General features: G+C 49.1%; 1 protein-coding gene across 5 annotated transcripts in view; it reads right to left on the minus strand.

Moving 5' to 3' along the window:
- EXD3 (exonuclease 3'-5' domain containing 3) overlaps window positions 1-19,716 on the minus strand; it is a 253,050-nt gene that overhangs the window by 165,670 nt on the left and 67,664 nt on the right. For all 5 annotated transcript variants that reach the window (XM_084219682.1, XM_084219681.1, XM_084219679.1 and 2 more), the window contains exons 4-6: window positions 14,481-14,545; window positions 9,954-10,121; window positions 8,569-8,736 (exon numbers count right to left, since the gene is read on the minus strand). In XM_084219682.1, the coding sequence (XP_084075808.1) occupies window positions 8,569-8,736; window positions 9,954-10,121; window positions 14,481-14,545 (401 nt within the window). The remainder of the gene's footprint in view (window positions 1-8,568; window positions 8,737-9,953; window positions 10,122-14,480; window positions 14,546-19,716) is intronic.

Genomic DNA, 19,716 nt, shown 5'->3' on the forward strand with positions numbered 1-19,716 from the left:
CTCCCTTCCCTGCACAGGGCTGGCAGACACAGCTCCCCCACAGCAGGCCTGGAGGACAGAGGAGCTCCAATCCCACAGGGATTCATGGAGTCTGCACGGTTGGAGAAGACCTCTGAGATCACCAAACCCAACCATCAACCCAGCACCACCACAGCATTCACTGCCACACCACAGCCCTGGGTGCCGCATCCACACATTGTTTTGGACTGTGCAGGGACGATGACTCCATTGCTCTGGGCAGCCTGGCCCATAAGCTGGTTTTTAACAGCAATTTAACATCCTCCAGCTGCAGCAGGTAATGGAGCAGGCAGAGCCATGGTGCTGCTGGCAGAGCCTCGCGCAGCTCGGAGCGCTCCGGGAGCAGGGCAGCTCCCCGGTCCATGCCTGAAGCTACACATGGAAGGAGAAGCATCAGCTGGGCCCTAGAAACAGGCACCAGGCTGGATCAGGGTGCAGCTCCAGGGGCTGGGCTGAGCAGGAGGCCAGCAGAGATAACATCAGCCTGTTTACAATGGGAATAGTAAGAGAAGAGATATGAGTAACTGTAATAAAGATGAAAGTGCTTGGCAGCTGTGTCTGTGGTCTCAACTCCGAGCTATTTTAAGATTTTGTTTTGTTATTATCGTGTTTTGAATTGTTTCACTCCACAAACAAGTTTTGTGTAAAAGGACCCTATTTTTAATAGTCTGTTTACAGCCGATAAGATCTCCAGCAAAGCAACACCTCATTCGCAGGCTCATTTGACTCGGAAAACAAACACTTTAATGAGGCCGAGCGGGCTGTAACTGAAGGGGCGAGAAACCCCCTCCCCACCCAGAGCCAGCATTGCCCATCTGCAGTGCCGGGCTGGAAGGCGAGCCAGGGCAGCTGGAATCTGGCAATCCCGGGCATCCAGCTGCAGATCCTCGGGCTGGATCAGCAGGGAACAGCAGGAACCCCCCGGCTTCACCAGCTGGTCAGCAAGGGCCAAAACCCAAGGCAGGATGCAGGAACATGGGGAACCTCTGGGGAATGCTGAGATATTGACACCTGTCAGGGTCTACACACTCCCTCAAACCCCAAAGAGAAAATTATTGTCATGGTTGGTGGGACAAGGAGCCTTTGCACAAAAATATGCTTCATCCACCTAGAGTTTCTAGAATAATCTAATAACAGCAATAATTACTGCATTTTCTCATTACTGCAGCACATACCAATGTTCAACCTGTACTAAACTCCCACAGATGAAACAAACCTGGGGGAGGCTGGTCCCTCTCTTGCCTTGAAGCCCCAAGTGTGCCTGGGAGCAGGATGTGATGAATGCACTGCAGGCACTGCTTAGTGCAGGAGAAAAGCTGATGGCCATTGCCTGATCCAACTCCCATCCAAGCTCCTGAGTCTCCTCATCCTTGGGGAGCTTTGGGCCATTGTTTGACTTAATGATGGTGAATGCAAAAATCCCATCTGGACATTTTCTAATAGTTTTGTAACCCAATGAGAAATCCTTAAAATACAGCAGATGGCTGCTTAAGTCTGGGGCAGAATTGAAAGTTGGGCAACACTACACTGAATTCCACCTAACCCAGGTGTAGGTGCACTGACCAAAGGATGGGGGAAGTTTCCTAAACCTGACATGTTCAGGCCCAGCCACGAGCACCAGAACACTCCCGCAGTCACGCAAATGCAAGCCACGAGTATGGGAAAGTGGGGAGTGCTCTGGAGCACAGACACCCTGCACCAATACCTGCTCCTCTTGGCTTGTTTTGAATGCAGCTGGCTCTGTCTCATCGAAAAATGACTATTCTTTCCACGTACAGTATGAGGTGCAGGAAGCCACACAAGATCTTATCTGCAAGGGCATGTGCACTTGGGTGGTGTCTGCACTGACAATTTCTGCAGTTTTCCCACGGTGGGGTTTGCAGCAGAGGAATTGCCTCGTGCAGGAGAACTGCTTGGAGTGCTGAGGCAGGACAGACACCAGTGGTTGCTGATGACTCCTGCTCTTGGCTCTGCTGCAAGTGATTGGGACAGCACAAACACAGACATGGCTGTGCCTGAGTGCACTATTTCTGAACACACGGTGAGGGAATTTCTGAAAACCCAAAGAATAAACAAAACAACAGAAGGAGACTTTGCAGAGGAGGAACCAATGTCAACTCCAAGAAAATCACAGTGATCAAAGCCTGGATAATGGCAGAAATAATTGAGTAAAAGGCACACCAGGTATTAATCATGGGGCACATCTGTTTTGTGTTTTGGAATCACTCATTTCAAACTTGAGGCTAATCAGCTTTGCTGAGCTCTCAGAGTGCATCACTTCAAGTGGATGACATCAGGTTCGATGGTTGATTGCTTCCTGCTCAAAGGGCACTTCATCCACAGCTGGCTGTGGGAAGGTCTGCAGAAACCAGGGAAACACAACATTTCTCAGGTCCACACTCAGGAGGCCAGGGAAGAGTGAGACCATCAACACGGAGCAGTGACAGGTTATTCCCAGCCAAAGAATGTGAGGTAGAGGGAGAGAAGTACAAGTCCAGGTTGGAATGTGCACAGGTGAGGGGAAGAGGGAACTGAAGCCTGACCTCTCTGCTTTGTGTGCCTCAGGTTTAACTGCTCTGCTCATTCTCTGAGCATTGCCCACCTCACCAGACCCAGACTCTGCACAGCTGGATCTGCTGCACATCCCCACGGCTGTCCCAGAGCCCAGAAATTCTGGCAGTAGGAGCAGAAATCTGCCATTTCATTTATAACTCCCACCAATGCTGAAGCTCCTTGCCCAGCATTCCCCAGGCCCAGCCCAGGGCACAGGTGGCTCTGGAGGCTGGGAAGGGCAGCAGTGGCCCCTGGGCCTGGGCTGGCTCCCTCTGCTGCAGAGGGGCATCACGGGAGGGCACGTGCCACTACAGCAGCAGGGTATGTTCAGAGGAAACAGGGGTGGATACTGAAACATCATCAACTTTATGGGTAAAACAACTGCTGTAACATTTTCCTTGGGCTTCTGAGCCAATATGATTCTTAATTTAAAAGAAAAAAGGAAATACAAATGAACACACTTTAAAATATAGCAAGAGCTGAACATGCCTTGTATAATTAAGGCGGTGAATGGAGATAAGAAGCAATATCAGAGACTTTTTCCCTGGCCTGAGAACAGCTCAGAAAGAGCCAGAGTGAGGAAAACAAAAATCTGATTATCCATTAATGTGCTCAATCAATGCTAACACTGATCTCTACTGACAGATCTGCAGAGATACACCGTGTGTAGTCCAGCACCATGGATGAAGTAAGGCTACAAACACTAACACCCCTGACTCTGTTCACAAAATCCCTGCACTGAAACTGAAGGTCATGATGGGCATTTTACACTTCTGAGTATTTGTGCTCCTTTAAGTTTAACTCTGGTCAATCACCCTTTCTATTATGTCTGTAGCAGTATTGCTGACCAAAACCTGCAATTCTCTGTCTACACAACTTTTTCTCTGGGTATTCCAACATATTTTATGACAAATTTTAACTGATCTCTACCAGATAACCCACATTATCTTAATTGAAAGAGCAAACATGAACCACATTTAACATACAAGCCTTCATTATTTCTAGAAATTGATGGATAAAACATTAGATGAAAAAATATACTCTGCTTTTGAAAACAGAGAAATCTGAACAGACAGCAACTGAAAATCCTGTTAAAAATAAAACACTACTGGCTTCATCCAGTATTCTTTTTTAAGAACCAAAGTGATGAAGGGGAGAGCAACTCTGCGAATCACTGACACAGAGGCTGGAGTGGGAGGTCTCTCAGGCCCAGGAATATTTCTGCTTGTCAGAGGCTAAAAAGATTATTTATTGTTTCCTTCCTAAACCCAGCTCCACTGCCACCTGTTCAGAATTTACTATAAAGCTGTTAAACAAGACGAGAACTTTGATGCTGACTGTGAAAACAAGTTTCACTGTATCTGACCCGAGCAGCACTCACTGCTGATCCAGAAGCAAAGGAATTTGATTTTTTTTTTTTAAGCACAGCTATCTTTTTACCTTTATAAGCTGTTTAAAAAATGTAAATAAAATAACTCAGTGGACAATAGAGGGCATTCATCCCTCAGAAAGACAGCCGCCACCCTTAGACATGAAATATCGCAGCACATTAAGTCATGAGACCCCGCTAATCAAAGCTGACAGGGCCCTGAATGTGATTTCTGCTGAGACTTAGCGATATCATGGGGCACTGAAGCATGCACAGCCTGCCAGACTGCCCCTGTTCATGTGACAATGGCTTTTATTCCCCAAAGGGGCCTGCGAGTGACAAGAGTCCCCTTTGTCTCTGGGCTCCCGCATTCGCAGTGCAAGAGAGGTTCATTCAAGCAGCCCCAGACACTCTTTGAAAGGCTGAAGTGTAACATAAGATGACCATGAAACACTAGCTTGCCTTCTGCCTACCCCTCATTCTTCTCCAGCACAGCCTGGCCTATTCAGGGCCTCTCGCAGCCCCGCTCGCGCTGCATTACCCCCAGTCTGCTGAATCCCAGCATTGTCCCGCGGCACCCAGCGCCCTTCCACGCCACAAAGGGGTGTCCTTCCACGCCACAACGGGTGTCCTTCCATGCCACAACACCGGTGTCCTTCCACTCCAAACCCAGTGTCCTTCCACACCACAACACCAGTGTCCTTCCACTCCAAACCCAGTGTCCTTCCACGCCACAAAGGGGTGTCCTTCCACGCCACAACGGGGTGTCCTTCCACTCCAAACCCAGTGTCCTTCCACGCCACAACGGGGTGTCCTTCCACGCCACAACGGGGTGTCCTTCCACAGCAAACCCAGTGTCCTTCCACACCAAACCCAGTGTCCTTCCACACCACAACACTAGTGCCCTTCCCACCCCAAACCCAGTGTCCTTCCACGCCACAACGGGGTGTCCTTCCATGCCACAACACCGGTGTCCTTCCACAGCAAACCCAGTGTCCTTCCCACCCCAAACCCAGTGTCCTTCCACTCCAAACCCAGTGTCCTTCCACTCCAAACCCAGTGTCCTTCCACACCACAACACCGGTGTCCTTCCACACCAAACCCAGTGTCCTTCCACACCAAACCCAGTGTCCTTCCACTCCAAACCCAGTGTCCTTCCACACCACAACACCGGTGTCCTTCCACACCAAACCCAGTGTCCTTCCACACCAAACCCAGTGTCCTTCCACTCCAAACCCAGTGTCCTTCCACGCCACAACACCGGTGTCCTTCCACACCAAACCCAGTGTCCTTCCACGCCACAACACCCAGTGTCCTTCCACGCCACAACAGGGTGTCCTTCCACATCACAACACCGGTGTCCTTCCACTCCAAACCCAGTGTCCTTCCCACCCCAAACCCAGTGTCCTTCCACACCAAACCCAGTGTCCTTCCACGCCACAGCGGGGTGTCCTTCCACACCAAACCCAGTGTCCTTCCACACCACAACACCCAGCGCCCTTCCACGCCACAACAGGGTGTCCTTCCCCAAACCCAGTGCCCTTCCCACACCAAACCCAGTGTCCTTTCACACGAGAACAGGGCGTCCTTCCCACACCAAACCCAGCACCCTTCCCACACCAGAACACGGTGTCCTTCCCACACCAGAACACCCAGTCTCCTTCCCACACCAAATCCATCCAGAGTCCTTCTTGCACCACTTCCACTGACACTCAAGTGCCCTTCCCACAGCAGAAACAGCCACCACCCTTCCCACACATCCCAAATCCACCAGCACCCAGCACTCTCCCCTCACCAAACACCCCCAGTGCCTTTCTCACACCAAATCCACTGCAACCCAGTGCCCTTCCCACACAGGCCCGATCCAGGGCATTCCCGCAGCACATCCTCCCACAGCCAGCACCCTTCCCACACGGCGTTCCCCTGGTCCCCAGCCCCTTCCCCACAGCGTGCCCCGGCTCCCATCGCCCTTCCCCTGCCGCACCCGCCCGCAGCCAGCAGGGCTCAGGCACCTCTGGCACAGCCCAGGTGGAGGGTGGCATGGAGCCATGGCTGCCTTTGGAGGGGTTCTGGGAAGGGGACAAGCTGCTGGGCTTCACTGGAACTCCCTGAGGGGGAGTGCCGAACCCTCCCATGACCCCGTGCCATGGCGGCCACAAGGAGCAGAGCTGGGAGCCCTCGGCGCTCTCGCTGCACTCTCAGAGCTCTCGCTGCTGCCCCAGCAGCTGCACGCTCCCGTCACAAAAGAAAGATAAAACGTCAGACAGCCCGGACGCCTCAAAAGCCAGTTCCACATCCGTGCTTCTCCCCAGCTCCCAGTGCCTGCCTGTTTCCTGCACGCCGGGAGCACAGTGCCATCCGCTGGCGCCGCTCGCCGCAGGTGCCTCCTGAGCGCAGCCTGTGCCGCTAAAGCACAACCAGAACCCGTCCCTGGCCCCGTCTCCCGTCTCCCGTGCCAGCACTGCCCCAAGCCCCGGGCTCAGCCGCCCCCCAGCTGCCCCAAATCCAGGCTAAGGGAGGGCCAGAGCTGCTCCGGCAACAAACAACTGCCACAGGCATCCCTAGGGAGCTCTGGGACCTCGCTTCCCAAAGGGAACCTTCTCCAAAACCTCCATGAGGAAAAGGAGCCTTAACTATCAGGGCAGAGGACATTCATGGCTGTACACCACAGACAAAGGGAATAACCTGCTCTAGAATAAATCACAGAATCCCAGGCTGGTTTGGGTTGGAAGGGATCTTAAAGCCCATGCAGTGCCACCCCTGCCATGGCAGGGACACCTCCCACTGTCCCAGGCTGCTCCCAGCCCTGTCCAGCCTGGTCTTGGGCACTGCCAGGGATCCAGGGGCAGCCCCAGCTGCTCTGGGCACCCTGTGCCAGGGCCTGCCCACCCTCACAGGGAGGGATTTCTTCCTGATCTCCCATCTAAATTCTCCTCTTTTAGTTTAAAATAGTTGCCCTCATCCTATCACTATCTACCCATGAAAAATGTCATCTCCCTCTTTTTAATAAGCCCTTTGAAGTACTGAACTGTAAAATGCCTGGTGTTTCATTGCAAATACAGCAAGAAAATAAACAATGGCAGTCAGGATTTGTATGGATTTCTATCCTTTCAGGTGAGAGACTGAAGAGCCAACAATCCTCCATGTGAGTCTGCTTCACTGCCCCAGCTGAGAGATGGGGAAGAGAAGGACAGGGGGACATCCAGAGCCACTGCAATGCTCAGAGCCCCAGCTCCAGGTTGTTTGGGTTAGCTTGACTTAGGTATGTTCAGTCCCCAAGGGCAGTAAAAGATGTCTTGTTATTTTTGAAGAGAATTCTATTCATCCTTCTGGTAACAAAAGAAAGCTAAAAGAAAGCTATGGCTGAGAGTGAGAAGCCGTTGAGGTTTCCTATTCTTCACACTGGGAATGAGCAGTAAATGATCTCTGCTGGGGAAGAAAAAACAGAACAACAATTCCACCAAAAGATCTAGAGCTTTCCGAAGCTGGATCTAGGAAGGCCTGTATTTCTAATGAAAACAACAAATATTTTTGGCGCCATGAACCTAAAAATCCCACTTGAATATAATCAAATAAGACATTTCTTCCTGTTGTAATTGTCAAATATTCACATTCAAAAACTTTTTGAGCACAAGACTAAGTCTCAAGCAGCTACCAGGGAACTTCAAACCAAATACAAAATATCTTTGTTTCAGTATTGAAAAAGAATGGGATTCCAGGATGTCACCTGGGAATTCAGCTGTACTAAGAATTTTAGATTTTAAGACTGCTATTTTTAAGATTTTAAGAATGTTATTTGAGTTTTACTTTTGCTTAACAAGGTCAAGTTGTTATATACCATCCAAATGAACCATGCTTCTGGGAGAAAAACAAACCCTTTTGCCTTTAAAAAAGAAAGATCATAGGATAGTTGGGAGGGACCTTCAAGACCATTCAGTTCCACCCCCTACCATGGGCAGGGACACCTTCCTATACCCCAGGTTGCTCCAAGCCCTGTCCAAGCTGGCCTGGAACAATTCCAGGGATGGGGCAACCATGCTGGAGATGCTGCAGGGCTGTAAAACAGGGTAAAGCACACCAGATCCTGGGTCTGGTGAACTCCTGCCTGTGTCAACCACCCAGACAGAGACACAGGAGGTGTTACACATTTGGAATATGTCAGTGGTAAAGAGGCTTCAAAACTCCTCCAACAGAGACCCAAGGTTGGGGCAATCACATGGGACCAGTGAAGTTTTCCAAGCCCTCTGGCTGCAGGTGGGCTGGAGATAGCACAGTAGGTCTATGACCAAGGACTAAAATCCCTTCTTTTCTTGCCGAGGACAAGGAAAACAAAAAAGAATACAACCATCCCCTTAAATTCTCCAAATTAAAGCCTATTAACCCATTACTTTCAAAGGTCAGCAAAGGAGTGGAGGGAGGATTCCCTGGCATTCTGTCCTCAGTCAGCAGAAAAGCCAAGGCTGAGCCCAGGCTGCTCCTGTACATGGGAAGAGCACACTAAGCTGCAGCATTCACAGCGTGCAGCTGCTGGGATGAAATGGAATTCACATTGAAATGCATCCAAAAAAAAGGACACAGACATTCACAGAGAGCTGGCAAGGTAAATTTATTTGAAAGACACGACCCACCTCTTTGTAATTGCCCTGGAGATAAAGATGACTGACATGTTCAAGCAAATAGTTCCGGTCTGCTGTGTGGAGCTGGTAAATGCTAATCAGCGGGTCAAGCAGATTAGCTGGGCACTGGGAGAGCATTCCGAGCACACGGGCCTGCAGCTTCTTCAGCTTGGTGCCAGACTTCAAAAAACAACCAAAAGACAATCAAACACAGGTTTGGTAAAGATGGCTGCGATTCAACAGTGGTTGAAAGCACAGCTTGTTTAAACAGAGCAAGTGAATTCCTCTGGAAGGATTCTCCGAATTCCCCACGGAGTCTGCAGGCAGAAATCACAACAATATGATACGCATTTTTTCCACAGCACCCACTTTAAGAACATGAAATATTTGTGGGGTAATTCTGGAGAAGGGATAGGGCCTTGTGCAAAAGTAAAATCTGAAACTGAAAAATGCCCTCTGTGCTAACAGAGCTCTTCAGAAATTCTCCCCCCTAGTTCCCAGAAGAGAATCTTTGAATCCAGCAACTCCCCTCCAGGGAGATCTCACCTATCAGACATAAGAATTCCATTTTCATTCCCAGGCTTGCTGCTGGGTGCATGAAGGGTAGGGAAAGCAAAAGCACCATGAAAAGATGCACAGACGCAGGTATTTAAATCCTTGTGCTCCCATGTGAACATTCACTCATGACACAGGAATTTCAGTGCCAGTAGCACTTCGCCAATCCTGTAATGGCAGAGCTCAACATCTACCCAGAACCATTTGGAAAAATGGGAAAGGAAGCAACACAAATATAAAAGTATCCTGCAGCTCAGAGCCAAAAGCTCACAGAAAAGAGAAAATCTCAGTAGGTCAGAATTTCTGAAGGCAGAAGGAATGGTAAACATTAGGACATATAATCTAATGACCCAACTTTACAGAACTAATCATCCAGCTGCTGAAAAGGCAGGCTGTTCCCATTTTCTGCATTCCCACCATATGGCAGGAATTAAGCAATCCAAAAGTAACTGGCTTCTATTTGCAGAGCTGGAAGAACACACAGAGCAGATTTCTGCAACTGGGTTTCTCCTGACAGCAGGGATGTGGGTTCCAGTGGGAGAGCCTCCAGCCTGGAAAGGCAGCAAGAGCAAGGCTCGATCAAAGTGGTTTGATCTGGAGAGATGAAATCCCAGCTTTGGAGGGGAAAGAGCTCTGGCAGCACAGCTCCCAATATGATTTCATTTTCAGGCCAGCATGCCACAGATAACATCTCACTGTGTTTCACACCTTGTCACACTCTGTATAAGGCTACAGAGAAGATACTGGACTTTGGGAAAAAGTGAAACTAGAGATACTTGAGGAACCTTGCAATCAAGTGCTCTCTCCTCTCTCCCAGCTCTCTTGCTTTCTCTTTTTCTAACCTGTGGGACAGCAGGATGTGCTTTTATCCAAAGCTGCAGCTCCGTGGTGATGCAATACCCCAGGGAATGCCCTTTCCCCTTCCAATCACTGCTGCTCTCCAGCATGGCCAGGAGTCCTGCCAAAGGGTCCTCCAGTCTGGCAAAGCCCCGTCTGATTTCTTCCTTGAGCTGCCGAGATACAAAACCACATTGTCATGTACAAAAAGATTAGTGAATCCTCCCTTCCCCCAGCTGAACACAAAGCTTTATTTTTTTTAATTTAATCTATTCAGAGAGGTAACTGTTGCTATTCAGCCACCATCCGCGCCTCCAGTGACTTTTCATGTCATTACAGATTCCTTCATGGCTCACTGCACCTCAAACCCAATGGGAAAAGCAGCAATTGTCCACACTAATTATCCCATAAAGACAGAGAAGTTGTTCTGTGGGGCAGACAAAGGGGCTTGGGATTTGGGGGAGGGGGAGAAGTGAGCTGGAGAGAGGGGTGTTATTGGGAAAATGGCAATATTGAAGGTACAGAAGTGGGCTCAAAAACCTCCTGGTCCTCTAAGATACCCGCAAGGTGTAGTACAAGAACCTGAACCCCTCCTCATGGCTGCACCACAAACCTGCACATTTAACCTTATGCCCTCTCCAGCCACAATAGTGCCCATAATCAGAATATTTGGGAGTCTCAAATTAGTTTGGATTCTACACTCAGATCAAAGTGAATGAAATATCTGCGTTCAAATTCTATCAGATTGTCATCCTCCAGATCTGTGCTCCTTCCCCCAAAAGCTCCCTGAGCACCTCCTGCCCCTGCACACCTCCATGAGCCTAAAGGCCCCACAAAGGGGCTCAGAACATGGGAAAACTCCATGCCATAAATCTTAGGAATCCCAGGGTGATGTGTTTAGAAATGTGAAGGAATTGAACCCTCACTTTGTGAATGTTAATAGGCTACTTAATCCCCATCTGGTAGAAGTGATAAATTAGCAGTACTGAGCAGTATCTCTATAATGTTTACATTAGAAGTAGTTTCCAGGGAGCTGGGAGGGTTGGCAGGGTGAGGAGGTGGCATCCTCAGTACCCACACAGGACCTCTCACTGCATGGTACATCACCAGCGTGGAGCAGGGCGAGAGCAGAGACAGAAAACAAGAAATCACTGAGAGCAGCTGCTCTCTTTCTTTTCTGGCTAAAAAGCCAAATCCAAAAGATGCTCATTCCTGCTGCAGACAGCACTTGTAATTTACTGGATTCATGGCCCCATTCGGAGCTTCCAGTGGAAACAATATAAAGTTTGAAGAGCAACATGGAAAACAAAATAAAATCTACAGAAAAATTGCCAATGAGTTTTTTCTTTTTTTATTCATCAACAATTTTTACTGGAAGACAGTTGTTTTCCAGAGTGTCTTTCATGTCTGGAAAACCCACAGAACCTATAGTTTATGACAGAAACTGTTTCTTTCTCAGTAGGCAGTATGAAAAAGCTGATGACTAACAGAGATGGGACTTTAGATAAGAGATTTCTCCCTCTAAAAAATTTTCCCTGTGGCAAGAGTTTGCAATGTTAAATACAGGGCTCCAACTTTGCTGGGAGATGCAGCAGAAGGCAAAGATGAGCTCTGATCCAACCACAAACATCCAATACAACAGCCAAAGGAAAACAAAGCAACTTGCCAACTCCACTGCACTGTTTGGAAATGGCTTTTTCCCCCAAAAGCCCCACTTCAGCACATTTGGAGCTTCCACCACCCCGCTCAGCTCCTCCTTGGGCCGGAATCTGAGCCTGGGCTCTGGCAGGACGGGCTCCAGCAGACACCAGATCCTGCTGGCACAGGCAGAGCAGCTCCCAGCACTGACACCATCGCCGGCAGCACGAACTGTGCTCGTCTGAGTCTGGCCTTTGTACCAGAGAGACTGTGATGAGCTGGGAAAAAGCCTCCTTCCAAACCTCCCAGCAAGCCTTCAGCTAGGGCACCGATAGTCTGAGGGGGAAAGGCAGAGAACAAAAAGGGCATGAGACACCTAAATCAGAGAGGAAAGGGTGCTGTGCCGCCTGGCTCCTCCCTCTGCCAGAGAGGGATTCCTCTCAAACTTTTTTTCTAATTGCCATTTCCATTTCAATTGATTCCCATGGCAGGGAATGCTCCTTGGGGGGATTTCTACAGCCTGACAGATCATGGGAATAGGAAAATGTTGCTGATGCTCAAACTACACAGTCCTTTATTCAGCTTTGATCCCCTCTTTCTAGTCCCACAGCTCCGGGCAGTCTGCTGATGCTTCCTGGTTATTCACTAACTGTCATTCCTATGGAGGAAATGACCATTTCTTGTACCCATGTTCCAGAACCGGGGTCACACCCTGGCAGACACATTCCTGCCCATGGTCACTGATTTCAGACCAAGGGGCTGATTTCCCCCAGCTGTGGACAATACTGACCTACAGGCACACACAGCGAGAGGCAGAGAAGCTCCTGCCACTTAGCTGCCATTGGGGCAAGCTGAGCTGGACTTGAGTCAACTTATCTCAGTTATTGGGGCTGGACATTTGTGGGGCAGTAGCAGCACAACCCACCTGAGCTCCACACAGAGGGCAGAGCAGCCCAGCCCCTCAAAACAGAGCCTGCACTTTCTGTGCGGGCACAGCCCTGGGCATGGGTCAGCCCGTCCTGGTGACAGTGTGACAAGCACAAGTCAGAACACACGGGGACATTCCTGCTGTGGCCCCCCACAGCAGCTGGGCTCACCACAGCCCTCCCCATTGCTCCAGAAAGGCTTTCCTTGGGCACCCTCCAAGCTGAGAAACACCTTCCTGCTCAGCACACAGCCTGGAGGGGGGACACACCTGCAAACCCCACGGGGGACCTGCAAAACCCAGGTGACACTGGGGTGGCCAACAGAGGAAAGACATGGAGCTGTAGGAATGAATCTAAAGGAGGCCCTGGAGCTGCTCTGAGGGCTGGAGCCCCTCTGCCCTGGAGCCAGGCTGGGAGAGCTGGGGGTGCTCACCTGGAGAGGAGAAGCTCCAGGCAGAGCTCAGAGCCCCTGCCAGGGCCTGGAGGGGCTCCAGGAGAGCTGGAGAGGGACTGGGGACAAGGGATGGAGGGACAGGACACAGGGAATGGCTCCCACTGCCAGAGATCAGAGATGGATGGGATATTGGGAATTGGGAATTGTTCCCTGGCAGGGTGGGCAGGCCCTGGCACAGGGTGCCCAGAGCAGCTGTGGCTGCCCCTGGATCCCTGGCAGTGCCCAAGGCCAGGCTGGACAGGGCTGGGAGCAGCCTGGGACAGTGGGAGGTGTCCCTGCCATGGCAGGGGTGGCACTGGATGAGCCTTAAATTCCTTCGCAACCTAAACCAGCCTGTGATTGCACAGCTCCTGGGAATCCAGCTTTTCCATCCCCAGCAGAATCACTGCAGTGCTCTCTGCCAAAGGACACGTCCATGAGAGGTTTTTTCTTTTCCAGAGTATTTTTCTTCCCAATCCACATACACATCCCAGGGTATGCAGTGCAGAGATTTTGATGATTTCTCTTTCCTGCTGTTGTTTTGTGGGATTAACTGCCTTCCAGACCTAAAGGACAATATTTTTTTTTCTGCAGCTCTAACAAAACTTGATGGAAAGCTCAATTTTTCAGAGTTGCTGAGCTCAAGTCTCCACCAGTGAGTGACCATTTGGAAAGGCACCTCTCACACTGGGTTTCCAGTTGTTTATTCCAGCTGGCAACCACAGACTAACAATAATGGAAAGTCTAAGAGCAGCAGGCCAGGACAGTGAGTAAGCACTGCAGACACCCAGGATGGAGCACGTCCACCAGGTCCTCAGCCACGCTGGCCACTCCACACAGGAGATGCTCCATGTGGTTATGTGGGAGCTACAGCGCTCTGGGCCTCCTAGAAAAGGAACCATTTCACTTCTGAACCTGCCTGAGCAGCACAGAGTTAAACATGGAAAACTCAACCCTGCATCTGCTGGTTTTGTTAGTTTTCAAGCTTCCAAACTTAGATGAATTATATTTTACTGCCTATGAAAAATCTCAGTGTAGAGCTCATAGGTTGTGCTGTATAAAAATAACAGCACTAATTTTAGACAGCAGTGTAAATTGCATTCACCACTCTAAAAGGCAAAACCAAACCAAATCAGGAAAAAAAAAGAACACTTCAAATATGAAAGCTTTGATATACCAAAAACACTTCCAAATTCAACTCTCATTTTTTTCAGCTTCTAGCAATATTCTTCCCCCTCCCCCCGAGATCCTCCATTTAATGGACAAAAAAAGTGTTTAAAACAAAACAAAAGCAACTTTGATTTTCTTTCCTTCTGTAACTCAGCCCTGGAAACTCCAGATCTTTTCTAGGAGCCCCTGAGCTGCTCCCCATCACACAAAGCTACCTTTTCTTTTCACTTGTAGCTGCAAGTGCAGGGGCTCTTCCCCTGAGTGCTGGACTGAAAGCAGCCCTGAAGGCTGGCGGGTCTGAGCCAGCGTCCTGTGCCTGGACATGCCCTGCATCCAGAGCTGCTGTGGGCAGGGCTCAGCCTTACCTTGCCCAGCTCCTGCTTTGTCCAGAGAAGCTGAAGGGTTTTCAGCAGTACGAGTGGGTCCTGGCCTGCAGGAGGGGGAAGAGAGAAAAGGAGGGAGAAAAACAAAACAAAACAGATTTATTGGCTCTGTAGAGGCAGCTCAGACACACTGGGGCATTGTTTCACCCCAGAGAAATCTGCTACTCCATGCTGGAAAGCACCAAGCTCCAACTGCCAGTCAGGATTAGTGTGCAAAACCCAGCACTCTGAAATCCTAACAAAATCCCAGCCAGCAGCCAGGCAGGCTTTAACTCAGCAGCCCTGGTTCCAGAGCTGTGCTGGACAGGCAGGCTGTAACTCAGCATCCCTGCACTCCAAAGCTGTGCTGGGCAGCTTCAGCCCAGCCCTGCCCTGCTCACCCTCCCCAGGACCAGCCCAGGCTCCTGGGAGAGCCAGCCCAGGCGGGGAGGATGATCAGCACAGGGGATTTCAATGCATGGCTCTGCCCTGGAAGCCCTTGGCCAGCTGGGATGGAGGAGGGTGGCTTTGGGCCAGAAGAGGGCCCTGGGTGTGCCCAAGGGTGCTGCCCTGCCAGGCTGGACCACAGTGGGGCTGCAGGGGATTCAGGCAACAGGGTGCCTGAGGAAGAAAGGCTGCTGTCATAAGTGGCACGGCTAAACAAAGAGGGATCAAATATTTCAAAAAAAGGTTATTTGGAATTTTCCTCTTACTTTTTACCTAGTTATTACAGAACTAGGTTCTGCATTCTTTTGTGTGTTATCATTCCTCATACAGTCATCATACCCTTATTCATCATAGCAATATTCATCACACCAGTACTTCTAAAGCAATTGTTTAGGAGTATTTCATTTTAAAAGCAGTAACATGTTTGATATCTGATTCTACTTAATTCACAATCATTTACTTATGAAACCATGACACAAAATATTCTGAATGAAAATCATCTGTAGCATCAACAGTTAAAATGTGAAGAATGAATTTAAATATCTGAATGAACTCTCCAAATCAATCCTCCTAACACACCTCCTCTTTTGTTTTTATACAGCCAAAAGAAAAATGTTAAACTCAAAAGGAAACTTCCTTTAAATCACTTTCTGTGCTTTACAACTCCTAAAGAGCTCATTTCCAAATGCTAGATTTCATGCTCAGTATCTCATCATACTTCATATTTCAGGTCACAAAAAACTCCTTCAGCTGTGAAAGGCTCTACCTCATCCAGCTGAACTCTGAGGCACTGCATTTATAAAATACTTGAAGTAGCAAGCTGATTACTGGTTGAGCCAAGAGCATGATAATATTCCCATTATCCACTAACCTCTGGGAAACACCAGCCAAATTAAAAATGCCACATTTACAATTCACAAGATAATATTTTCTCTCATCTCTGGTTGTTCTGAAATATTGAACTCTCCAAACACTGGCTGTTCTCAGCTACTGTTCCTCCTTCGGAAAAAGAAAAGGCTCTTTTTACACCAAAACAGAAGAAAAGCCAGATCTCTTCTCCCCAGTAAATTAGCAAATTACAGTCAAATTCAGTCCATGTGTGTGTGCATATCTGCACACTCTCCTCTTGGCCTGACTCCCAAAGAAATTTATACACACAGACGAAAAAAAATGAGAATGCAACTCAGTGTGTAACCAAATCCACTGTAAATCTGAGCTGTAATTAATGCAGGGAACAGGCTAGAATGATACAGGAAATGACAGCAGTTAGAAGAGCAGTGTTTCACTTCACATACAACCAATAATTCAACTCATTAAAAGCTTTCTAAACCTCAGTCAACAAACCCAGCCCTTTTCGTACTGACTGTTTCCCACCTTACCTCCCTGCCACTGAAACCTGAGCTGACACAGCAGGAGGAAAACATCTCTGCAGTCAGTTCTAGCCAGGTCAGCAGTGCCAGTGTGACACTGAGCAGTCACAGGGACACAGGGACACCTTCCCTGCCCCAGAGCCGGGCTCTGGACACACCCAGAGCTGGGTTATTTCCACAGAGCACCCCTGGAGCACGGCATCCACTCCTCAGCACAGGGGGGACAAGGACCTGGGGGAGAGACTCCAGAGAAGGCTCCAGGGAGACCTCAGAGCCCCTTCCCGTGTCCAAAGGGCCTCCAGGAGAGCTGGAGAGAGACATGGGACAAGGGCCTGGAGGGACAGGACAAGGGGGAATGGCTTCACAATGACAGAGGGCAGGGACTGAACTAGGAGAGAAACTGAGAAATGTGCGGGTGTCTGCACAGAGCTGTTCCCTTCCTCACCTGGGGAGGCTTCTGGGAATCTAAGGATGAGGCACAGTCAGGGCTGAACATAACAAAATAACCCACAAGCAGCTGCTCCCAGAGCCAGACATAAACAGAAGAGCAAAGCCACCTCGTGCCCTTGTCTCATCACAGCAGAGGGAGGACGCTGCAGCTCCTGCTGCGCCTGCAGCTGCTGCATCCAGTTACTCTCCAGATGAGACAGAAGATGCAAATGTGAAGGTGTCCTAAAAGAAATGAACAATTCATCTGCTCTGTCTCCTGCAGGACCTCTTTGGAGGACTGTCCTCCTCATGGTTCTCCTGGCACCCCTAGAGAGTGAAAAATGAGTATTTTTGGCATGGATAACTGATCAATAACTACTGCTATATTCTGGTGGGATACCAGACAGGTACCTGCCCATCCACATCTGAGAAGGAAGAAGAGAATCAGCAATAAACTAATACCAGGACATTCAAGGAAAAACAAAAGGACCATACAGGGAGTTTCACAAGCCTTCCAGAAAAACCTGGAGATCTTGTGGCTGCTCCACACAGCAGGGAGCGAGAGAGAAGTACAAGGGAAGGAGGGATAAAGCGAAGGGACTGAAAAGCAGATGGTCAGAACTGAACCACAAAGGCATCTGGGTGAGGAGGGTCAGGAGACATGTCCCAGGCAGCTGAGCCCTTCCAGTTCCTTGACTGAGCTCAAGAGAAAGTGCTCAGTCTGACACTGACCCTTCACAGCTCCCAAAAAAAAGGAGGTTGCAGACCTTAAAACAGCTGGAAAGCCTCACCAAGTCAAGGTTAGAGCACTTTGGTAGAGATCTCAAAAAAACACATCTGCACCAACTCCAACAAGACACAAAAGACCTCAAGTTTTGGCACTGACAGTTTCTCCCACTAGCATGTTCCTGTTTTAAACATTTTACATTAATATATTTCCTTTGAATGTTTTTCATTCTGAAAATGAATGAGTTCTGCCCTGAACCTGGTACCAAAATTGCAGGAGATGGTAAATCAAATGTCTTCCAGTTCTCAAGATCTGTGGTAACATTTCAAAACCATATAAACCACAAGGCTTATATTTTTGAGTTAGAAAAGTGCCTTTGAGGAAAGCCATAAACTACTTTCTGTTCATTCTCTCAATTTCCTTTGTGCATCCATCACTCAAACCCCGCTGTGATCACAACAAAAGCGGTGCCTGGGGGCTGCTGAGGTAAGCACTGGATTTGCTGGCGAGGTTTGCAGTGGTGTCCTTGCAAAAGTCTGCTGCATTATTCACCAGTGCAGCTGAAACTGAGCCTCCTCTCACCTGAGGAAAGGGTGACATCCAACCCCAGAGGAGGAAATTTCCCAAGGAAAAAACCTCCTGACACTTCCTCTTTGTGCCCAAAGCCATTAAATGCCTTGAGGCCCAAGACCCGGAAGAATTACAGGCAGCAGAAGAAAAGATACTGAATGAAAAAAAAAGCAACCCCAAAGAAGGTGGAAAAAGTGAGTGAAATTCAGGGTCACAGCCCCAGACTGTCCCAGTGGAAAGCCATGGACAGGAAAAGTCAAGAACAAAATTGGGATCACCAGCCCAGCCCCTGTCCCTGCCCAGACCCCCCCCAACCCCACCCTGGGCATCCCTGGCAGCGCTGTCCAAAGGCTCCTGGAGCTCTGGCAGCCTCGGGGCCGTGCCCATTCCCTGGGCAGCCTGGGCAGTGCCAGCACCCTCTGGGGGAAGAACCTTTCCCTGAGCTCAGCCTGAGCTGCCCTGGCCCAACCCCAGCCGTGCCCTGGCTCCTGTCCCTGTCCCAGAGCAGAGATCAGAGCTGTCCCTCTGCTGCCCTACAATGGTTGTTTTCTTTAGGCAGCCAGCTTGTCCCCCTGTCCTGCAAGTTAACTGAATTTTAATAAATGTTTAATGGAATATCCAACCCACCCAGTAGACAATCAGTGAATTTTTACTATTACATATTGTTTTGTGTGCCTTCTGCCCCAATAAATCCCTGGAATCTGTTCTCAGTGAAAACTCCTGCTTATCTCAACACGTCTTTGAGGCATAGTTCTGAAAGGAAAACTAAAATTCAAGGTATTTCCATGACCCCCTTAGGGCAGGTGGCCTGTTTGGACTTTAAAACTCCAATACCTCAATGAAGACAATGCACAAGCTGGGGGTTTGGGTGAGCAGAGCCATTCACCCTCTCCGCTCCCAGCAGCATGAGGGGTACACCCACTCTGGGTCATTTAAATTGCAGCTGAGGACAAACAAATTGTGTGTTATGTGTGAATTAATCAAAGTCTCTTACCCCCCAAACCTAGTTTGTCTCAATTTTGTTCAGAAGTGGCTGCAGCTCACAGCAACTGTGCTGGTCTTGCAGAAGAACAGGCACAGAAATAATATCACTTACATGGAGCAAAAATGAATGGATACATTTTCTAGTGCCTAAATTTGAACCGCTGAGGATAAACTGATCTAATTAAAAAGGTACAAAATTCCTCTGTAGAAACCCCCAGATTGTGACACCTTCCAGGTGTTCATGCTGTGCCCCCTTTAATGAGCACATGTAATATAAATAAACCTTTCAGTTTATTATTTTGAGTCAGCACTTGGTGATTGATCCCAATCCCCCCTGACTGCAGTGCTGAGTCCCCCACTAAAGACTGAAAGCAGCCAGAGGTGCTCCCTGCAGTGCTCAGGTAGCAGTGCCTGCAGGGACAGAGAATGCTGCCAGCACAGGCTGCTCCATTTCCACCACTGAAACCATAAGAGCCAAAGTTACAAGAGCATCAGATGTCACAAAACGATTTCATTTTAGAAACAATACATTGCTCTGCTTTAGCACCATTTCCAGAGCTCCAAGACTCTCTCCCCATCCCAGCAAACCCATTCCCTCCCCATCCCAGCAAACCCATTCCTTCACTGTGCCTCCCACAAAAGGCAGATATGATGAGAATGGCTAACTGTGCCTGTAGCTGAACTCCTGCAGCAAGGAAATGAAGCAAGAAGA

The sequence above is a fragment of the Fringilla coelebs genome (assembly GCF_963513975.1).
Source record: "Fringilla coelebs genome assembly, chromosome: 21".
Lineage (NCBI taxonomy): Eukaryota > Metazoa > Chordata > Aves > Passeriformes > Fringillidae > Fringilla > Fringilla coelebs.